Source organism: Narcine bancroftii, chromosome 7, assembly GCF_036971445.1.
Source record: "Narcine bancroftii isolate sNarBan1 chromosome 7, sNarBan1.hap1, whole genome shotgun sequence".
Taxonomy (NCBI): domain Eukaryota; kingdom Metazoa; phylum Chordata; class Chondrichthyes; order Torpediniformes; family Narcinidae; genus Narcine; species Narcine bancroftii.
This window is the reverse complement of record NC_091475.1, coordinates 64,064,565-64,087,783: the sequence shown is the minus strand read 5'-3', so window position 1 is coordinate 64,087,783 and position 23,219 is coordinate 64,064,565. Positions and strand designations below refer to the sequence as shown.

At 45.0% G+C, this 23,219-nt stretch overlaps 1 protein-coding gene across 4 annotated transcripts in view; it reads left to right on the top strand.

Annotated features, from left to right (window-relative positions):
* The first annotated feature begins 4,575 nt into the window (after positions 1-4,575).
* The window catches only part of LOC138738973 (phosphorylase b kinase regulatory subunit alpha, liver isoform-like), a 207,767-nt gene continuing 189,123 nt past the window's right edge, over positions 4,576-23,219 (top strand). For 3 of the 4 annotated variants that reach the window (XM_069890252.1, XM_069890251.1, XM_069890248.1), the window contains exons 1-3: positions 4,576-4,733; positions 5,187-5,678; positions 23,053-23,211. In XM_069890252.1, coding sequence (XP_069746353.1) covers positions 5,601-5,678; positions 23,053-23,211 — 237 coding nt within the window. In that variant the 5' untranslated portion in view covers positions 4,576-4,733; positions 5,187-5,600. Of the gene's footprint in view, positions 4,821-5,186; positions 5,679-23,052; positions 23,212-23,219 lie in introns of all 4 variants that reach the window. The other variant, XM_069890249.1, reaches the window with a different exon arrangement.

Sequence of the window (23,219 nt, the reverse complement as noted above, 5' to 3'; positions counted from 1 at the left end):
ATATAGTGAACATCCACAACTACTGGTAGTGACTCTGACTGTGTGGGATACAGACTATAAAGACTACAAACTCCTAGTGATGCCACAGCTCTGAGCTGCCGTGCTATTGGGACTGGACTTTCAATGTCACCTTAAATGCGTGGCGATGGGGTATGATGGGCCCCATCCCCCTCTCGTTGTATGCATCCAGCGGTTTTGAAATCACCCAGTGTGCTCCATCAACACTTCTGCCTCCTCCGCCACCGTACACAGCCAACAATCTGATCGCCCATTGCACACGACCTGCACTCCACCCTCAAAATTATCCCTCCATTCCTGTTCACCAACCTCACCCCCAACTGTAAACTGGGGGACAGGGCCTTCGTTAGGGCGGATGAGGCTGGCACTAGTCCTTGGAGAGCACAAGTGGTGGTAGTGAGGAATGGGGAGAAGAACAGGATGGTCATCGACTGCTGTCAGACCATTAACAGGTACACACAGCTGTATGTGTACCCTCTCTCCCCTGTATATCTGATATGGTGGACCAAATCGCATAATATTGGGTCTTCTCTCCCATCAACCTGAAATCGGCATCCCACCAGCTCCCATCCACCTGGAGGATGCTAATATACTGGGTTCAAGGCAGGTGGCAGCCTCTATAATTTCCTGAGAGTCACCAATGGGGTCTTGGTCTTCCAGTGAGAAATGGGACTAGTTGCAGGCCACATTTCTGTACCTTGACATCTGTGGTCACGACCTACAGGACCATGACACCAATCTTCAAAAATTCCTCCAGACGTTCCTTCACCTCACACACAATAAGGCTAAGTGTTTATTACACAACCCGCCTTGCCATCCTTGGCTGTGTCATTGAGAACAGAGTCATCGGTCCCAAACCTGACCGAATGCACCTGCTCCTGGAACTCCCCCTCCCCCACAGCCTCAAGGCCCTGAAAAGGTACCTGGGCTTTTTCTCTACTATGCCTTAACTACATAAACAAGGCCCACCCCCTCATTAAATCCACCACTATTCCCCTAACACTAGAGACCCGTGCATTCTTCAGCCGCATCAAGGCAGACATCGCTAAAGCACAATGTGGATGAATCCACTCCATTTCAGGTGGAGAGCGGTGTGTCAGACTTTGCTCTGACTGCCTCCCTTAACCAGACAGGAACACCCATCGCCTTCTTTTCCCACACCCTCCAAAACCCCGAAATTGACACACCCCAGTCGGGAAGGAGGCCCAAGCTATTGTCAAGGCGGTACAGCACTGGAGATACTACTTGACCGGGAAATGATTTACCCTACTAACTAACGAACGTGTGGTTACAGTCATGATCAACAACTAGCAGCAAGGTAAAATCAAAAACGTCAAAATATTGAGGTGGAGAATTGAACTTTCCACCTATAATTATGAGATCTCGTACCGGCCCAGGAAACTCAATGAGCCCCCAGATGCTTTATTCCACGGAACCTGTGCTAGCGCACAAATTGGCCCTTACAAGCCCTTCACAATGATTCCTGCCATCCTGGCATCACCAGGTTCTTCCACCATCAAAGCCCGTGACTTGCCTTACTCCATCGAGGGGATCAAATTGATGACTAAAAACTGCCAGGTCTGCGTGGAGTGCAAACCACACTTCTACTGGCCAGAAAGAGCACAGTTGATAAAGGCCACCCGTCCCTTTGAATGCCTGAGTGTCAATTTCAAAGGACCCCTCCCCTCCTCGGATCGCAACGTGTACATCCTCAACATTATTGATGAGTACTCACAGTTTCCATTTGCCATCCCCTGCCCCAACATAATAGCTGCCCCAGTCATCAAGGCCCTACACAGTCTCTTCACTCTGTTTGGCTTCTCCAGCTAAATTCATAGCGATCGGGAGCCCTCATTGATGACCTGTGCCAGTACCTGCTGGCCGGAGGCATTGCCTCGAGCAGGACCACCAACTACAACTCCCGGGGGAATGGGCAGGTGGAAAGGGAGAATGCTATGGCCTGGAAGGCTGTCCAGGGGCCTCCTAGTCTCCCGCTGGGAAGAGGCCCTTCCTGTGGTGCTCCACTCAATCAAGTACCTTCTATGAATGGCCACGAATGCCACACCACATGAACATATATTTTCCTTTCCAAGGAAGTCCATGACAGGGACCACGCTGCCGGCATGGCTGATGTCCCCAGGGTTGGTCCTACTCCAGAGCCATGTCCGACTCACTGGTCGAAAGGGTCTACCTCCTCCACGCCAACCCCCAATATGCCTATGTGGCGTACCCCAGTGGGAAAGAAGACACTGTCTCCATTAGGGACCTGGCACCCTCAGAGACTCTAGAGACCACCACTGATCACCCCATACCCCTCCCACCCCTCGCCACTCACGATGCACCAGGGCCATGGCACATTACCTTAGCCCCAACAAATGGCACACCAGACCCGCAACCATGCACCCATCAACTCAACACTGATGACAGCATACAGGTTCCCCAGACTGTCCAGGACCTCATCGCTGCACCACAGTCGTCGCCAGTACTGAAGGACTTAATTTATAATAGTATCATGAACACTTCACCCAACTGGACTCTATAAAAACAAGGGTGAACGTGGGAAACCACTGTATGCATACATTTACCTGTCTGGGCACACATTGGCTGTCTGTATCTGTGGCTCCTCCCACAGGCTGATGAGTAAAGTTGACTGTCCCACAGCTCCCTCCTCAGTTTGGGACAGTCGACCAGTAGGGAGGGAGGTGCCTTAATTCTATTGTGAATAAAAGCCCATTAGTTCTGTTCACTTCTGCCTTTTGAGTCATTGATGGTGCATCAGGGGCAAATGTGAAATAGGTGGTGCCTCTTCAGTTCATATGTTCTGGACCTGCCCTGCCTAGAAGAATTTTGAAAAGATTTTTTCAAACACTATAGATAATTTTTAAGTTAATATTGGAACCTTGCCCTTTCATTGCTTTTTATCGATCACCTCCAGATGTTGACGTTTTGCTAACTTCATTTCAAAGCTAAATTTTATCCTTTACTTTGTTGACAACCAGACGTTCAATTTTGATTAAATGGAAAGGGGAGGGAATAGAGAGGGGAGGTTGAGAGGAGGGGATGGAGAGAGGGGAAGGGTATGGAGAGAGGGGAGAGAATGGAGAGGGGAAGGAAGGAGAGAGGGAGATAGAGGAGGGGATGGATGGGGGGTATGGAGAGAGGAAGGGATGGATAGAAGGAAGGGATGGAGAGAGTGGGGATGGAGAGATGGAGGATGGAGAGGGGAAAGGGGAGGGGGTGGAGAGAGGGGAGGGGATGGAGAGGAGGGATGGAGAGAGGGGGATGCAGACGGGGAAGGTGAGGATTGCAAGAGGCGGAGAGGGGAGGGAGCGAATGGTGGATGGAGAGGGGGAGGGAGGGAATGGAGAGAGGGAGGAGATGGAGAGAGGGGAGGGGATGGAGAGAGGGGAGGGATGTAAATGGAGAAAGGGCATGGGACATAGCGGGGTGGGGAGGGGGATGGAAAGGGGACATGCAAGGGGATGAGTATCAGGAGGGGAGGGAGGGGAAGGTAAAGGAGGGGAAGAGTTGGGAGGGGAAGTGGGGAGGGGGGGTGGGGAGGAGTATTGGGAGGGGAGATGAGGGGATGGAGGAAAGGAGGGGGAGGTGTGCTGGGAGGGGAGGGAGAAGGGGGAGTACTGGGGAAGAGGGGAATGGGGTGTGCTAGGAGGGGAGAGGGGTGGGGAGGAGTATTGGAAGGGGGAGAGGAGAGCAAGGAGGGGAGAGGGGGAAAGGATGGAGGGGTGAAGGGAGGAGAGAGTATCTTGAAGAAGGGAGCCATGAGGGAAGGGGCCGGAGGGAGGAGTATTGAGAGGGGAGAGGTGAGGGGGAGGAATATCAGGGGGAAGAAGGGAGCCAGGAGGAGAAGGGGCTAGAGGAAAAGGGAGGGGAGAGGGGTTGGAAGGGAGAGAGGGAGGAGTATTGGGAGGGGAGAAGGAAGGAATGGAGCGGAGAGGGGAATTGAGAGAGGAAAGGGGAGGAGTATAGGGAGGGTAGAAGGGAGGAATATAGGGAGGGGAGGAGAATTGGGAGGGCAGAGGGGGAGGAGAATTGGGAGGGGAGAGAGGGAGGAGTGTTGGGAGGGGAGAGAGGGAGGAGTGTTGAGAGGGAGGAGTATTGGAAGGGGGAGGAGAATTGGGAGGGGAGAGGAGAATTGGGAGGGGAGAGGAGAATTGGGAGGGGAGAGGAGAATTGGGAGGGGAGAGGAAAATTGGGAGAGGAGAGGGGGAGATAGGGAAGGGAAAGGGGAAGGAAAATTTGGAGGGGAGAGGGGGAGGAGAATTGGGAGGGGAGAGGGGGAGGAGAATTAGGAAGTGAGAGGGGAGGAAGGGAGGGGTAGATGCGAGGAGTATTGGGAGGGGAGAGGGGGAGTAGAATTAGGAGGGAAGAGGAGTATTGGGAAAGGAGAGGGGAGTATTGAGAGGGGATAGGTAGGAAGGGAGGGGAGGAGAATTGGGAGGGGAGATGGGTCGGGGCCAGTGGGAGGCAGGACTAGAGGGAGGAGGGGCGGGGCTAGAGGGAGGAGGGGCGGGGCTAGAGGGAGGAGGGGCGGGGCTAGAGGGAGGAGGGGAAGGAAGGCAGCCAGGAGTTGCTGACCCCGAGGCTTGAGCATCGTCCGCCGGCTCCCTTGTCCCGGGACGTGCGGGTGAATTGTGCCGAGGCTCCGAGCCGCAGCGCGTCCGAACGGCCGTCCTCCCGTCACCGCCGCTGGTCAGGTAGCTGGGCCCAGGCCGGGCAGGGCCCTCCGTCCGCTCACCGCCGTACCCGTCCCTCGACAGGGCCTGTGCGGCGCCGCGATCGGGGTAGGGGCCAGGGAGAGAGGGTGGGGGATTGGAGGGCGAAGGGATGGAGGGGTGAGAGAGGGGAATGGGGGAGGGGTGAGGGTAGAGGGAGAGTGAGAGGGGAGGGGGAGGGAAGAGGAGAGGGGTGAGGAGCGGAGGGGGGGAGGGAGAAAGGGGTAAGGTGGAGGGGTGGGAAGGGGGAGAGGAGCCCAGTGCATGGACACCGAGAGGATCTGTGGTGATGGTGCCTCCTGCTGGGTCCCTAACGGGCCTGCGCATGTCCCCACGGGCTCTCTGACGGTCTCTGTGTGTGCCCCCATTGGTTTCTGTACGTGTCTGTGTGCACTGTGCCTTTATGTGGGGATGACATTGGTCTTTGTTTGGAAGGTTGACCTTGTCCCTGAGCTGTCCGGACCTCCCAAATGCACCACGCTCCATGTCGTCAATGCCATTTGACAGCCCTGGTTATTGCTGGTTACAAGTTGTCACCTTGGAAAAAAACTGGTGACTGCTGGACAACGCCAGTCATTCATGGACTAAACTGGTTAAGGACAATTAATAACAGGGACAATTGCCATCACTGATTTAATGGTTCAAGTATTTTATCACTCATCACTGGACTAGACTTATGACAGCTGATCAATCACTGTTTTTGCTGGGCCATTGCTTTTTACTGGTTAATAATTGACATTGGTCATCCACACTGGTATTGCTGGTCATCGGTGGACTCAAGTCAACGGATTACAGCTGACCAATAGTAAGTTCAACTGACACGGTCTGTGCAGCCTTGGACTGGTCACCATGAGAAGCAGAAGTAACTCTGGAGTCCGGTTGGATGGGTATATGAGGCTGGTGCAGCAAACCATCTTGTGTCACCAGGTAAGGTTCTTTTTAGTGCCAAATAATAATACAAAAAATGTATGCATGTCGTTAAACTGGCTGTTTATGTGTCAACAATATGACCTTGATGAGGCAGCACTTGGAATAAATACTGTGTCCAATTCTGGTTCCTCTATTACATAAAGGATGTGGAGGCTTTGGAAAGGGGACAGAAAAGGTTTACCAGGATGTTGCCTGATTTAGAGGGGATGTGTTATGGGGAGAATTTGGACAAACCTGGGTTGTTTTCTCTGGACATCGGAGGCTGAGGGGAGACGTAATAAAAGTCATGAGAACTATCAATAGGATGAACTCAGATTCTTTTTTCTAAGGTTTTCCAAAGGCAGAGAAGATTTACAAGGACTTGAGAAGCTGACTTACAGGGAAAGTTCAACAGATTCAGACTTCATTCCCCAGAGTGTGGAAGAATTTAATAGAAACAAACAAAATTATGAGAGGTGTAGATAAAGCAAATCCTTTACAGCACCACTGACTGGGGTTGAGTAAGATCACCCCCATGTCTGCTTGGATTTTATCTAAGGGGGCTCCAATTTCCTCCCACTGTTCAAAATGTACCAGGAGTTGTAGGTTAATGGGGTGTAAATTGAGCGGCACAGACTTGAGGGCCGAATTGCCCTGTTGCCATGCTGTATGTCTAAATTTAAAATGCAAGCAGGCTTTTTCCACTGTGAGATGCAAACCAGAGGACATGGGTTAGAGGTGAAAGGTGAAATATTTAAAAGGGAATATTAGAGGTAAGTTCTTCACACAGTGGTGAGAGAGGGAAAGGAGCTGCCAGCTGATTTTGAGATTTCTGAAAAATGTGGAGAAGTACATGGATGGGAAGGGTAGAGGGATATGGTCCAGGTTCAGGCCAATGGGATGAGGGAGAAAAATAGTTTGGCACAAACTAGATGGACTGAATGGCCTGTTTCTCTGCTGTAGATTCTGTGGTAAAATTGCCACATGCCAAGTAATAATACAAAACTGGCTGTTTATGTGTCAACAATATGACCTTGATGAGGCAGCACTTGGAATAAATACTGTGTCCAATTCTGGTTGTGTTTAAGGTTTGTGTTTCTGACATGTGTTTAAGATGAATGAGAGGAAGTTTAAGGGAGATGTGTGGGGCAATTATTTTATATGGGGAGTGGTGGCAGAGTAATGCATCAGAGGTCAATCCACAGGACTACAAGACCGGGAGAGAGGATCACAGGAGTCTCCCTCCTTTCCTTCCTCCCTCACCCCCCCCCCCCATTGGCACAATCTACTGGAATCATTGTCTGAAGAGGGCGTGCAAAGTTATTGAGGACCCCTTCCACCCCACACACAGCAGCTTTCAACTGCTCCAGTTGGGGAAGAGATCTAGGAGTATCAGAGCCAGCACCATCAAGCTGAGGAACAGTTTCTTCCTGGGTCAGTGAGAATGCCGAATGACCAAAGGAACGGCTCACACTATCCATCCAATACTTGCATATTCATGAAGAATATTTATTTATTACTGTAAATACTTGTCCTGCCTGTGTATTGTTTGTCTGGTTGTGTGTCTGCGTGTTTTACACCAAGGACCAGAGAACAGCATGGTTGGCATAGCGGTTAGCGCAGCACCTTTACACTGCCAGCGATCGGGACTGGGGTTCGAATCCCATATTGTCTGTAAGGAGCTTGTACGTTCTCCCCATGTCTGTGAGGGTTTTCCCCAGGGCCTCTGGTTTCCTCCCACCATTTGAAACCTACCGGGGTATAGGTTAATGGGGTATAAATTGGGCGGCACAGGCTTGTGGGTCAAAATGGCCTGTTACCATGCTGTAGGTCTAAATTTACATTAAATTTTTTTTCGTTGGGTTGTACTTGTACAATCAGATGACAATAAACTTGACTTGGTGGGTGTCTGGAATGGGCTGTGGGGAGTAGTGGTGGAAGCAGATGCAATGGTGGTGTTTAAGAGGCTTCAAGATAGTATTTTGAAGGGGATAGAGGGATATGGGTCAGGTAGATTTGGACATTGTGTTTGGTGTAGACATGTTGTCTGAAGGGCCAGTTCTTGTGCTGTACTGTTCGATGTTAAGATAGCAAATGGATGTGAGATTGCAAAATAATTTAAATTCATTTCAAGGGAGGTTGGGGGTGGTCTCTTGTCACTTCCATTTTCTTTGTGCAGGGAGTTTGTATACTTCTCGTATGTGGTGACAGAAAGTGAGGGTGCTGGGGCATGATTTGTGCTCTCAAGGATGATGGAGGAATTGAAGCAAAGACTGAGCTTCCAAGACATCGGAGGGAACGACGAAAGAGGTCGGCTCTGAAGAGTAACGTTATTGCGATACTTGTAATGTCCCGGATCTGGCATCACTTTGGGTACAAATCCAAAAGGGCTGACAGAAACCATCAGCGTCATGTTACGTAATCCAAGTGGAATTTGCATTTAACTCAAAATGTTCAATTAGCATCTTAGGCTCTCTGTGACAAAAGAGGCACGGAATGTCAGCAGGTCGGGCAGCAGCTGGAGAGATGGGATGAGTTAATGGTTTGTGTTGACAATCTGTCATAGGTACGTGTGCAGTGGAGCACTGGGGTCGGGGACTTCCCGCACTCCCTGTGTGAGCCATGACCAGAATTGCTTGCAAATCTTTCTATTACAAGATCACAAGAAATGAAACCTCCCTGAGCTAAACTGTTCTTGCATCTAGTTCCAAGTTCTGGCCTTGTCCCCATATCCCATGATACCCTGACTAATTAGATACCTATCAATTTCCCCTTTAAATTTCTCCACAGTTGCATATGGCAACAAATTCCACAAATCCACTCCCCTATGGATAAAGAGATTTCTCCTCATCTCTGTTGTAAATTGGTACTTTTTAATTCTAAGACTGTAGTGGCCCATACATGGAGACACAGTGACCCACAAAATGGCTGATGAAAGTGGTGACTGTGCGGACCTTGGGGTGACACCGGCTGTCATCTCAAGTGACCTCCCAAACGGCGGGAAGATGGGGAACTATGGCGGTAACACTGGCCAATCTCAGGCCGGTGCTCCGACTATGTGGGGCTCTAACGTCAGCATCTGGGGCCCATATAAGTGCAGTCTTAATTCCAAGGCTTTGGTGTGCGTGTCGTTCTTCTCTAAGTTGGCATAGTGTGAACATTACTCTATGTCTTCCATAAAGTCGTGTCTTTTAAATGAAAGAGTCAAATGCCTTTGTTGCAAATGTGCAGGAATCAAAACTGGAGGAATGTCTGATACTGTGTGGTGAACCATAATTGAGGAATGCCGTCTCATCAGTGATCCCATCGGTAAGGGGAAAAATGGCCTTCTCTGAATATTTCCTTCAGTCATCGAATGCCCACTCAGTGGGTTGGCATGTCGTTGCAGAGTGATTCCAGGATGAACTGTGAGAATTTTGTGGTCCTGTGATCTCAGTGGTAGTGAGGACTGGACATGTGGATCCCTGTTTGAGGTTTAGAGGTGCGATGTGAAGTCTAGAGGCGTCGTGTTAGGTGTGGAGGGTGCGGCGTGAGGTCTAGAGGCATGGAGTGAGGTGTGGGGGGTGCAGTGTGAGGTCTGGACTTACAATCTATATCAATAATAGGTTTCAGTGCGGCCCGGCGCCGGGGTTTCAAGCATAGGGTTGCTCCTGTGGACCGAATGCAGTTACTCTGCAGAGTGATTGGTTCACCCAGCATGGGTGAGGACATGTTGTTAACACTGAATGCACTGACACTGGGTTGGAAGAAGTACACGTGAATCTCTGCTACTCCTGAAGGGTGCGACATCCTAGTTTATGGATGAGAGTGTCAGCCAACATTGGGTACCAGGCATCGGAACTGGGATGGCTGGAGACTGGCGGAACGGGTACCAGGCATTGGAACCGGACGGCTGGAGACTGGCGGAAGGAGTACAAGGTATCAGAACTGGGACGGTTGGAGACTGGTGGAAGGGTTACCAGGCATCAGAACCAGGATGGCTGGAGCCTGGCGGAAGGAGTACAAGGTATCAGAACCGGGAAGCCTGGAGACTAGCAGAAGGGGTACCAGGCATCAGAACCGGGATGGCTGAAAACTGGCGGAAGGGGTACCAGGTATCAGAACTGGGACGGCTGGAGACTGGCTAACCAAGTATTGGAACTGGAATGGCTGGAGACCGGCTGAAGGGGAACCAGGTATCAGAACCGGGACAGACGGCTGGAGATTGGATAAAGTGATAGCAGATAGCGGAACCGGGACGGACGGCTGGAGACTGGCTGAAGGGGCACCACGTATTGGAACTGGGACGGACGGCTGGAGACTGGCTGAAGGGGCACCACGTATTGGAACTGGGACGGACGGCTGGAGACTGGCTGAAGGGGCACCACGTATTGGAACCGGGATGGACGGCTGGAGACTGGCTGAACAAGCATCACGTATTGGAACCAGGATGGCTGGAGACTGGCGGAAGGGGTACCAGGTATTGGAACCAGGATGGGAGAGTATGCTGTGGGCCAGTAGCTCTCTCAAGGGGTCTTGGGTGCTGATTCCTCCTGATTGTGTTGGAGGTTTGTTTCTGGTGCTTGTGTAGCTGCAGGAGCACTGGTTACTCAGTGACAAGGGACTCCCTTTTGCTTCTCTTTCTCTGACTGTAAGGGGTGCTGAATCTTCACCTTACAGGAGACTGTCAATTTTGTGTAATATTACTTCTCTTGTATGATAACAAAAGAATCTTGAATCTTGAGCTAGTTAATAAATATTCTCAGTAACCATTCTGCAAGAAAAAGAACTAGTGTTACTCAGGGTGGAACGATTACTGCAGTGCTGTTACAGCTCCTGCAATTGCTACTGAGGTTTGAATCCAGCGCTGTCCATAAGGAGTTTGTACGTTCTTCCCATGTCTCTGTGTGTTTTCCCGGGGGCTCCGGTTTCCTCCCACTATTCAAAAAGAGTACTGGGGGCATAGGTCATTTGGGTGGCATGGGATTATGGGCCTAAATGTCCTGTCATTGTGATGTATTACAGGAAAGATATCAATAAGATTGAAAAAGTGCAGAGAAGAATTACTAAGGTGTTTGCTGGATTTCAGGAACTGAGTTACAGGGAATGGTTAAGCAGGTTAGGACTTTATTCCCTGCAGTGTAGAAGAATGAAGGGAGATATGATAGAAGTATTTAAAATTATGAGGGGGATAGATAAAATGTGGATAGGCTTTTCTCACTGAGGGTAGATGAGATATAAACCAGACGACATGGGTTAAGGGTGAGAGGGAAAATTAGGGGGAACTTCTTCATATTGAGAGTGGAGCGAGCTGCCAGCTGAAGTGAATGTGGGCTCAATTTTAACATTTAAGAAGAATTTGGACAGGTGCATGGATGGGATGGGTGAGGCGGGCTATGGACTGGGTGCAGATCAGTGGCACTAGGCAAAAAAAAATGGTTTGGCACAGACTAGAAGGGCCAAGGGGGCCTGTTCTGTGCTGTAGTGTTCTATGATTCTATGTCTAAATTAAATTTAAAAAATGAAACAGTTCAGACAGCCCTTTTGGTGGTGCCAGAGAAGTTTATGGTTAGGTGGTAGCTGTTGGAAAGGAACTGTCCTTGACCGAGAGGTGCTAGCCTTTAGGCTTCTGATCTTCAGCCCGAAGGGAGCAGTGAGAAAAGGTTGTGACCAGGGTCATGGGGGTTCTTTATGAAGTCAGCTGCTTTTTTGATGCAGGACCTCTCTACAATGGTGAAGCTGGCTGTGTTTGTTACCTTTTGTAGCCTTCTTCATTCCTGGGCACTTGAATTTCCCAACCACCACCTTCTTATTCAGGTATCTTCCCCATCTTTGAAAGGTTTGTGGCTGAAACATTGACTGCCCATTGCTTTCTATGCGTGCTGTTTGACCTGCTGAGTTTACTAGTATCCTTGTGTCCTGCCAAACCTACACTTGAACTGTAATGCTGATGTTCCAGTGTGCTGATGATTTGTTGTGTCTGAAGATACTTCACTGAACAGTCAGCTCTTCCTTTGATGGTTGTCATCGTTGATTCCACTCTTTGGTCTTGCCCTCCATCTCAGCTCCACTGGAATGTTCCTAGTGAACAACTGGATGAGCACATTGTTGCCAGGTCTGGTGGGACTGCACAAAACACTGTTGATCTGTAACGCTGTGCCAAACCTACAGGCTTCTGCCAAAGCCGAAGTATTGGTGGTCATTGTTGGTTGTAGTGTCAATGCAGTTGGAATAGAACTGGATGATGGTGATATTTACTCCCATGAACCTGGAGCTGGTGGAGAACTTCATCTCAACAACTTGGACAGATACAGGGGCAATCCCAAGGTATATAGAGAGAGAACCCTGTGTGCATATATGTGTTGGTGTGTGTATGCACACTTGTGTTACTATTTGTTGAAAGTCAAAGAACAGTTTGAGAAAATTGTAGAACTCATTTGGGATTCTGGGATTTATAAATAGAGAAAAAAGTGCAAATGAAGGGAAGTCATGATGAACTTTAAAATACCATTTTAGACATACTTGAGTATTTAATTTACTTCTGGGTCTAATTGTTTGGCCCACATGTTTATGCTGAACATGATGTCTAACTCAAACTAGAACTTTGCTGCTTGCAACTTAAGGATGTCCCTCTGTCACCTTCATGTCTTTCTTGAAATCTCTTAAATGCTACTGTCGAATCTGCTTCCACCACCATCTCTGCGAAGATTCGTAACTATTGTTTTTCTTCCACTGACACTGCTTGACCCACTGATTTCTTCCTGGAGATTGTGTTTGGTTTTTAAGCACCACTATTGCATCTACTTCCATGACTGCTCCTAGCAACCCTGACAGACTCACCTCTCTGGCTTAAATTATCTGCACTGCACATTTTCCTTCAACCTCCTCCCCCTCATCTTGAATGCGTGTCCTCCACTACGTGACACTTTTACCTTGGGGAAAGATTTTACGCTCTCAACCCTTTGCCAGATTTTTTATGACTTGAAGGAATTGAGAGGTTGCGAAAGAGAGGTACCAAAATGATGGCTCAAATGAGAGACTTAGTTATGTGGAAAGAGGGGAGAAGCTAGGCTTTTCTCTTTGGAGCTGAGAAAGTTCGAAAGGAGCACACAAGTGGGTTTTAAAATGAAAAAGGACATAGAAAGAATGGATAGAAATAATCTATTCCCAAGATACTGGTCGAAGGTGAAGTATAAAAAGAACCAAAAAGTGAGATGAGGAAAAGCTTTATACACTGAAAACACGAGGAAAGATGCACTGGTTTTAGAGGTTGTGCAGAGGGTTTAACTGGGTTCATTCCAGAGACAAGAGGGTTAACGTGAAAAGAGATCGAGTTGCCTAGGACTGCACTTGCTAGAATTCAGAAGACTGAGAGGAGATCTTGTACAAAAATAAAATTATGAAAGACATAGACAAGACAGGCAGGAAAGTTGTTTCCACTGGTAGATGTAACTAAAACAAAGGGGACATAGCCTCAAGATTCAGGTGATGGGATTTAAGTCAGAGATGAGGAGTAACTGTTTCTCCTGGAGAGTGGTGAATCTATGAAATTCTCTGCCTAGGGAAGCAGCAGAGGCTATTTCATTTAATATATGTTAAGCATGGATAGATTTTTACAAAATATGGGAATTAAACCAGGTAGGTGGAGCCGTGTCCACAGCCCGATCTTATTGAATGAATGGTGCAGCAGGCTTGACGTGCCGGATGGCTGATTTTTGTTTCTGTTTCTTCTGAGATTAATAGGTTCTCGATTAGCCAAGGTTATGGAAGAAGAGTGGGAAAATGGATCAGCTCATGATTAAATGGTGGGGCAGACTTGATGGGCTGAACAGCCTATTTCTGCTCCAATGACTTATGGTATAAGTGGTTGCAATCAGTTTATTGTGGATCAAAAGGGAGCTGAGTAATCTGAATGTGAAGAATTTTCAGGGCTCTGGGGAGAGATTTCTCTTGCACAGAACAAGTACAGAGAATGGGCTGAATTGCCTCCTGTGCCATAAGAAAATATGAAATATGATGCGAGGTTGTAGTTCAAATTTGTTGCAACACCTGAACCAAGATTCAGTAATAGAGGTTGCTTTGCAAGCGTTCCAGTTTGGTATCTTGTTTGCAGTACACCAAGTAAGATTCAGTACAGAAGTGTAGGGTTACTGAGAGAGATCAGCTGGGACAGAACAAAGGTAGTAGAATTCTATTGGTGTTAAGTTCATTTAGGGGTCTGATAACAGTGGGAAAGAAACTGTCCTTGAATATGATTGCTACAGTTAAGTTGAGTTGCAATTAAGTCTATAAATAGGCATTTTAAATCTGTGTGCTGGTGGGATTTGGATATTGCTGGGAATGTCAAGATTTCATGTCCAATTCCTGAGCTGATGTGTTAAGAACACATTGGTGGGCTTGAGGTGCATGGTGGGTACTGATGGCAGGTACCAAATTGCTTTTATAACAATTTAATTGGTTTGTAGTGTCTCATTCAGACATTTTTATTCCCCCCCCCCCCCCCATTAATACAGAACCATAGAACATTACAGCACAGAAACAGGGCCCTTCAGCCCTTCTAGCTTGTGCCAAACCATTTTTCTGATGAGTCCCACTGACCTGCACCGAGTTCATAGCCCTCCATATCCCTGTCCAAATTCTTAAATATTAAAATTGAGCCCGCATTCACCACCTCAGCTGGCAACTCATTCCACGCTCCCACCACTTTTTGTGTGAAGAAGTACCTCCTCATGTTCCCCCTAAACTTTCCCCTTTCACCCTTAATCATGTCCTCTGATTAGTATCTCACCTACCCTCAGTGGAAAAAGCCTATGTTTACTTACTCTTTCTATCCACCTTATAATTTTAAATACCTCTATCAAATCTCCGCCATTCTTCTATGCTCCAGGAAATAAAGTCCTAACCTGTTTAACCTTTTCCTGTAACTCAGTTCCTGAAGTCCCAGCAATATTCTCTGAAATCTCTGCACTCTTTCCATGTTATTGATATCTTTCCTGTAGTTAGGTGACCTAAACTGTACACGACACTACAAATTTGGCCTCAACAATGTCTTGTACAACTTTACCATAATATCCCAACCCCTGTACTTAATACTTTGATTTATGAAGGCCAAGATGCCAAAAGCTCTCTTTATAACCCTATCCACCTGTGACACCACTTTCAGGGAACAATGTACAATACAATGCTGATCATCCAAAATTTTGGGGATTGTCCAGAATTTTGGATAAACGATATTTTTGGAGAACTGTTTTTTAAAAAATACCCCAGTAGCAACAGCAAATCACTTGTAACAGTGTTAAAACAACAACAAACAACATATTTTTAAACATTAAAATAATGTTTAATTCTCACCAAAAACAAAATGCTGGCCACTGCCGATCACCGACACCTCCCCGCCGAGACCACGCTCGTGCCGGGAGCCTGAGGATCCCACTCATGCCCGAGAGCTTGAGGTCCCTGCTGCTGCCAGAATCCTGAGGTCCACTGCTGCTGGCGCCGAGGTCAGTTCGGCTCTGAAAAAACTTCGGATAAATGAGGATTTTGGAGAATCTGATTCCAGATAATTGGTGTTATACTGTATCTGTATTCCTAGATTCCTCTGTTCTATCGCGCGTTCTCAGTGTCCTACCATTTACCATGTACATCCTTTCTTGGTTTGTCCTTCTAAAATGTAATACTTCACACTTGTCTGCATTAATTTCCATCTCCCATTTTTTTCAGCCCATTTTACCAGCTGGTCCAGATCCCTTTGTAAGCTTTTTAAAACCTTCCACAACACCTTCAATCTTAGTGTCATCTGCAAACTTGCTGGTCTCATTTACCTCATTATCATCCAGATAATTGATATTTACAACCACAACAATCACAACATTGATCCCTGAGGCACATACTAGTCACAGGCCTCCAGTCTGAAAAGCAATTATCCTCCACCACTCTCAAGCTTATCCTATTTAGCCATTGTTGAATCCAGTTTACAACTTCACCATGAATACCTAAGATTTGAACCTTCCTGACTCATGTCCCATGTGAGATCTTGTCAAAAGTCTTACTAAATTCCACATAGACAATATTCACAGCCTTTCCTTCATCAACTTTCCAGGTAACCACCTCGAAAAACTCTAGGTTGGTTAAACTCGACCTACCACGCACAACGCCACATTGACTATCTCTAATCAGTTTTTGGCTATCCAAATAATTGTAAATCTGATCTCTTGGAAAACCTTCCAGTAATCAACCTACTGCTGATGTCAGGCTCACTGGCCTATAATTTCTAGGGTTACTTTTGGAGCTTTTTTTAAAACAATGGAACAACATAAGCTACCCACCAATCATCTGACATTTTAAATATTTCTGCCAGAGACCTTCGAGGTCCAAGTGTCAGGACCTGGGGATTTATCCACCCTTATTTGCTTTAAAACCATATAACAATTACAGCATGGAAACAAGCCCTCACGGCCCTTTTTGTCCATGCCAAAACACTTGTACTGTCCTAGTCATACTGACCTGCATTCTGCTCATAACCCGCCATACCTTTTCAATCCATATACCTATCCACATTTTTCTTAGAAGAAAATATTGTACCTGCCTCCACCGGAAGCTCATTCCACACAGGCACCACTCTCTGAAAAAAGAAGCTTCCCCTTGTTTTGCACCTAAACTTTTGCCCCCTCTCTCAGCTCATGTCCTCTTATTTGAATCTCCCCTATCCTCAATGGAAAAAGTATTCACATCTACTCTATCTATCCTCCTCAACATTTTAAAGTCCTCTATCAAATTCCCCCTCAGCCTTCTACACTTCAAGGATTAAAGACCTACTTTGTTTAACTTTTCTCTTTAATTTGGGTGCTGAAACTCTGGCATCATTCTGGTGAATCTTCTCTGTAACAAAACATCCCAACTCCTATACTCAATACTTTGATTTCTAAAGGCTAAGATGCCAAAAGCTTTCTTTACAATCCTGTCCACTTGTGTCACCACCTTCAGGGTTATGGGGTATATTATAGTTTATATTATATGTAAATATGTTTTTAAATTAAATGTCTTTTGTGAAGTTTGTTTGTAAAGCGACCTACACTAAACCCCTATATAAAAACAATTTCCAAAGGGCTGAAACCTAATGAATCCTGCACAGACTCTCTTGCTGCAAATAACAGTAAATGAATACCTTCGTTCCAATCTTTCCCATTCTCCAGACAATAAATCCTCATCATATTTTTAAGAGTAGAATGAAATATTTCCAAAACTCCCTGAGTTTCAGGATGGTACACAGGTAAAGTGATTTGTTTAATTCCCAACTCATAAATCAACTGCTGAAACAACCCGGACATGAAGTTAGTTCCTTGATCATTCTGGACCTCTTTAGGTAACCCAAAAACTGAACAATTTTTCTAAAGCCTTTACCACTGTCTTTGCTTTAATATTCCTCAATAGTATAGCTTCTGAAAATCTGGATGCCGTACACATAATTGATAACAAGTACTGATTCCCAGCTTTTATTTTAAGCAGTGGACCCACACAATCCACAGTAACCCAAGTGAAAGGTTCCCCAACAACAGGAATAGGTTGCAAAGGACCCTGGTTAGGTTTCCCTACAACCTGACAAAGTTGACGTGTCTGACACCAATTTACAACATCCTTCCTCAGACCAGGCCAGAAAAATTGTTTCAAAATTTAATTCATGGTTTTGTTTTGCACCAAGATGACCAAAGGTCAAATTTAAAATTTAATTCCAGGAATAACCACCCTGATTAATCACCACCCACTTTTCATTTGCAGGAATATCAAGAGGTCTTCATTTCCTCACTAACAGTTCACCCTTCCAGTAATATCCACAGGGTATTTCCTTAATCCCTTCCTCATTCACAGCTTTCTCCTTTAAGTCAACAAGATCAGAATCTGTCTTTTGCTGCTCAATTAATTGTTTCCTTGACAATTGTTTCCTTCTCATATTTAACCTGCTCCTTCTGGACTACTTCAGAAATACTGAGCAAGTCTCTATCAACTGGATCTTCTTGTGCTCTCATCATTTTCTTAGACAAAGACCTTGTTACAGCACATGCAGGAGACCTCACAATCTTCTTCAACTTCATCCTTAATAGACTTATTAGTTAATCTCAAAACTGATCCAACTTTGTCCTCCGTCAAATCATTCTGTAATAAAAATGAGACTCCCTGCCTGGGTAACTTTGAAATAACTCCTACTACAATTGGTCCTTTAATTCTGAATTCAGTACTATTTTGTACAGAGATATTGACTCTGCATCACCACCAACACCTCTGATCAAAGTCGTCTCTCCTGTGTCTGTCTTTTGATCAAGAGTTAAAACATTCTCCAACAACAGTGACTGGGCAGCCCCAGTATCTCTAAGAATTTTAACTGAAACCTGTGATTCTCTCTCCTTTACTGAAACCAAACCCTCTGACACAAAAGGTTTGAAAACATCCATGATGTCCTTACCAGGCTTGGAACATCTGCTCTCCTTAAATTCAACTGTCTGTATTCAACTTCTGGTAAACCTCCTTTTCTCGTCTCTTTTTCAACACTAAACAATTTGCAAGAACATGACTAGGTTTCTTACAAAAATGACCTGCAAATCAAGAATATCTGTCCTTTCCCACCTTACCTTCATCTTTTTTTTAACATTTTCCCTAGACTTAATTTCAGGCTTACTAGTCTGTTTTACATTAACCCCCTGAACAGGCTTACGATAATAAAATTTGCTTTTGTGAATCGGGGCATATTAATCTGCTAATCTAGCTGTTTGTTGCTATGTCCCCACTTCTTTCTCATCCAGGTATTAATCTAATTTGGAACACACCTTTTAATTTCCTCAATTAATATCAATTCTCTTAATCTGTCAAAATCATTATTTTGAGGTACACCAACTGTCAAAGCATACAGATTTTCCTAGAGCAAAATCCATATAAGATTGGTTCCATGTTTTCATCAAACTCCTAAATTTTTGGCTATATGCTTCCAGAATCAACTCATAAGCTTTCAATACTGCTTGTCTCCCAGCAACCTTTTCAAAAAGCTGAAAATTGGCAACTATATCTCCCTCATCAAAAGGAGGAACTAGATTTACCTCTCTACTAGCCAAAAACCTCTCTCTAGGAGTTACACCCTCAATTCTATTACCTCCCTCCATCTCCATTTTAAACTTATCTAATTGAAATTATCTGTCTCTTTCAATTTTTTCCAAGTCATATTTTCTTTGCCTTTCATCATCCTCCCTCTGTTTTTTCAGCTCCCTCTAACTCATATTTCCTCCCTTTTTCAGTTTCCTCTGCCTTGTATATCCTCCATTTTTCATCCTCCTCTCTTTGTTTTTCAGCTACCTCTAACTCATATTTTTGTTTCTGCAACTGAAACTCCCACTTCTCTCTTCTATCACCGTTTCACCAATTTCAATTACAATTCAAAAGATTTATCCTCCAGAAAATTGTCTTAAGTCTCTCTCAACAAATTTTCCCGCACCTATATATTTCACGATAATCCTCTGTAGTTGTATTTTCCTCATCCAGTGCTTGACTTCAGTCAGCTTTAATTCCTTAGCAATGACCATCAATTCCTCTTTTTCTCTACAGCTTCAATGGTTGTAACAAAAATGTACTAAAATCCATTGCTGCTGTTTTTCCACACACAAGCTTTAAAATTAGCTTGAAATAAACCAATTAACTAATAAATCACAAAAAGTTGCTTTTAATTTTCTTTAAATGTAAAAACAAGATTGAAATTTAACTTATTACTATTAACAACTCAACTCCCTTCTAATTTTTAGTGCACTTGAATGTAATGTGTATATGTTCAGAAAAGTGCTTTAATATTCCAATCATTCACTTCTCACTTCTCCAAGTTCACCAGTATCAGGCAATTCTTATACTGTGCACAGAATTTAACGTTTATGAATTTCCACCAGGCTCTGGTGCTTAAAGGTAAATGGGTACCACTCAAGAAGGTTTTTGTTCGTTTCAGAGAGAGATATTTGTTGCTCGTTGGACTCACTCAAACTGATTTCCTCTGATCAGCCACTTCATTGTCTTGCCGAAGAAACTTGCCCTATCATGGGTTTTCCAAATGATAACTTCTTCTTCTAGGCCACCACAGAGTTCTTCTTGTTTCCCTTATTTCAGGAGAAACACTCTAGCAAGTCATTTCCTCTTGTAAGGACTTCAATGGTTTTCAACAGGCTGAAGTCAGAACACAAAACCTGTCTTCAAAATGGGGTCTTCAACAAGCTGCCAGCTTGTCGTTGCAGCCTCAAAAGCCACTGCAGAACTGTCAAACTGAATTCTCTCTCTCTCTGCACATGACCCCATGTAAAACAGCAAACTGCAACTAGACAGATTGCTGGCACTGGAATCAGTTTCTGCCCGGGCATCTGCTGCTTTAAAAACAATAGTTCATTTACTCCACATCATCAGTCCAATTATCACCTACTTGTGAAGACTCCATTGGCATTCTTCAAAGTCTCTGTCCAGTCACTATAGACATGAACTCTCTACTTGTGCATAGTTCTTGCATTTTAAATGAAATGTCTTTTATGAAATGTTTGGTTGTGAAGTGACCTACACTAAACCCCCACAATCTATCCTTTTAAAAACATATATATATAATATAAAATATAATACGTCCTGTAACAGTATCTGTATTCCCAGATCTCTCAGCTCCTACGCACTCCTCAGTGCCCTACCATTTACTGTGTATGTCCTACCTTGGTTTGCCCTTTCAAAATGCATCACCTCACACTTGTCTGCATTAAACATTAAAAATCTGCCATTTTTTTGGCCCATTCTTCTAGTTGGTCCAGATCCCTCTGCAAGCTTTGAAAATCTTCCTCACTGTCCACAATCCCTCCTAACTTTGTGCCATCAGCAAACTTGCTGGTCCAATTTACCACTTTATAATCAAGAGCATTGATATAGGCAACAATGGGTCCAAACACAGATCCCTGAGGTGCACCAATAATAACTAGTACAAGAAACAGGAAGACGAGAATGATATCCAGCTCATCGAGTCTACTCTGCCATTCATTAAGGTCAGGACTGATCCAGCCATGGACTCAGCTCCACTTACCCACCTGTTCCCCAAAACCCTTAATTCAGAAATCTCTCTAGAGGGATATGGATCGAAGGGCTGACTAGCTCAATGTAGAAAACAGCAAGTATGGTCAAGTTGGATTGAAGGAGTCAGTTCTATGCTCCACCTCTTCGTAAAATTTTCTTTTGAGAACTGTGCCTTAAATACAGTCAATTAGCCAGGCTCTACTTCTTTCTTGGGCACCATCTGCGAGAAGCAGTTCTTTCTCACCTCTGACTCAAATCTACTCCCCAATCCCGAGGCTGTATCCCCTAGTTCTAGTGTCACTGCCAGTGTATCAATCTCCAAGCTTCTAACTTGCCTAATCCTTTCACAAAGTAAGGTCCCCCTCATTTTTCAATACTTCAATGAGCACAGTCCCAAGATACTCAGTTTCTCCTTGTAAACTTACCACTCATTTCTGGAATTAACTGAGCACATCAATTAGATATTGCACATGTTGTTCCATTGTATAAAAAGGATTCAAGGAGTAAACCGAGCAATTATTGGCCTGTAAGTTTGATGTCACTGGTGGGCAAGCTAATGTTCTTAGAGATGGTATATATAATTACCTGGATAGACATAGTATAATTAGAAACAGTCAACATGGATTTGTTCATGGAAGGTCAGGTTTGACAAATCTTATTGAATTTTTTGAAGAGGTTGCCAGGAAAATTGAAGAGGGTAAGGCGGTGGATGTTGTCTAAATGGACTTCAGTAAGGCCTTTTTCAAGGTTCCACATGGAAGGTTCAATCGTTAGGTGTGATTATGGAAGTAGTAAAATGGATTCAACAGTGGCTGGATGGGAGATGCCAGAGAATGGTGGTGGATAATTGTTAGTCGGGTTGGAGGCCGGTGGCTAGTGGTGTGCTTCAAGGATCTGTACTGGGGTACTGGGTCCATTGTTGTTCGTAATATACATTAATGATCTAGTTGATGGGTAAATTAGATTAGTAAGTATGCAGATGATACTAAGATAGGTGGCATTGTGGATAGTGAGGAAGGTTTTAAAATCTTGCAGGGAGATTTGGGCAAGTTAGAAGAGTGGGCTGAAAGCTGGCAAATGGAGTTTAATGCAGATAAATGTGAGGTGCTACATTTTGGTAGGACTAATCAAAATAGGACATACATGGTGAATGATAGGGTGTTAAAGAATGCAATTGAACAGGGAAATCTAGGAATAATGGTACACAGTTCCCTGAAGGTGAATCTCAGGTGGATAGGGTAGTGAAGAAGGCCTTTATAAATCAGAGCATAAAGAAGTAATATTAAAATTGTACAAGTCATTGGTGAGGCCAAATTTGGAAAGTTGTGTTCATTTCTGATCACCTAACTACAGGAAGGATATCAATAAGATTGAAAGAGTGCAGAGAAGACTTATTAGGATGTTGCTGGATCTTCAGAAGTTTAGTTACGGGGAAAGATTAAACAGGTTAGGACTTCATTCCTTAGAGCGAAGAATGAGGGGAGATTTGATACAGGTTTACAAGATTATGAGAGGTATAGACAGAGTGATGCAAGTAGGCTTTTTCCACTTGGATTGAGGGAGATAAATATGAGAGGTCATTCACCTTAATACTATGGCCTCTCGTATTTATCTCCCTCAATCTAAGGGGAAAGATTTTGGGGGAACATTCTTCACTCAGAGGTGAGAGTGGAATGAGTTGCCATCTGATGTGAATGCAGGCTTGATCTTGTGTTTTAAGAATAAGTTGGATAGATACATGGATGGGAGCAGGTCAATGAGACTAGCAGAATAGTGGTTGGCACAGACTAGAAGGGCCAAATGGCCTGCTTTCTGTGCTGTAGCATTATATGGTTCTATTCCGGTGTTGTGTCTCTAGGTCAGGGTTCTTGAACTCTGGTTACTATACTGTAACTCAAACATCCACTGTACCATACTTAATGCACAATCAATTACATAAAGACTGAAAGTTGCTGAAACTGAAGGCTTTTATTTGTAAGAGATGGACAGCATCCCTGTGTTGGTCACTCACACTGACCCAGACTCGAACTGGGGGCAGGCTTGCCTCATCACAGTCTTTATGAGGAAGAAAGGGAAGGAGTCACGAGCAGTGGAGAGCAGGGTCAACCAGGAAAGGTCATGTTATTTGCATGTGACAAAGATGTATAATATTGATTTCACCACAAATTTAAATTTAATTAAATTTCAATTTAAATTTTAAATATTCAACTATTAAGTGTGGGATAGTGAATGTTTGAGTTACAGGATGGTAGTAACACTTGAATATTTTAAAGCATTTTTAAGATGCATCTGATTAAAAAGATGATTGTCAATGTCGTCATCTTAACTAATTTTATTCTGCCCCCAGAACCCAGTCACGGGTCTGTTGCCAGCCAGCGTGGATCAAAAGGATGCCTGGGTGCGAGATAACGTGTACAGCATTCTAGCCATCTGGGGCCTGGGGTTAGCGTACCGCAAGAACGCAGACCAAGATGAGGATAAGGCCAAAGCTTATGAACTTGAGCAGGTCAGTTA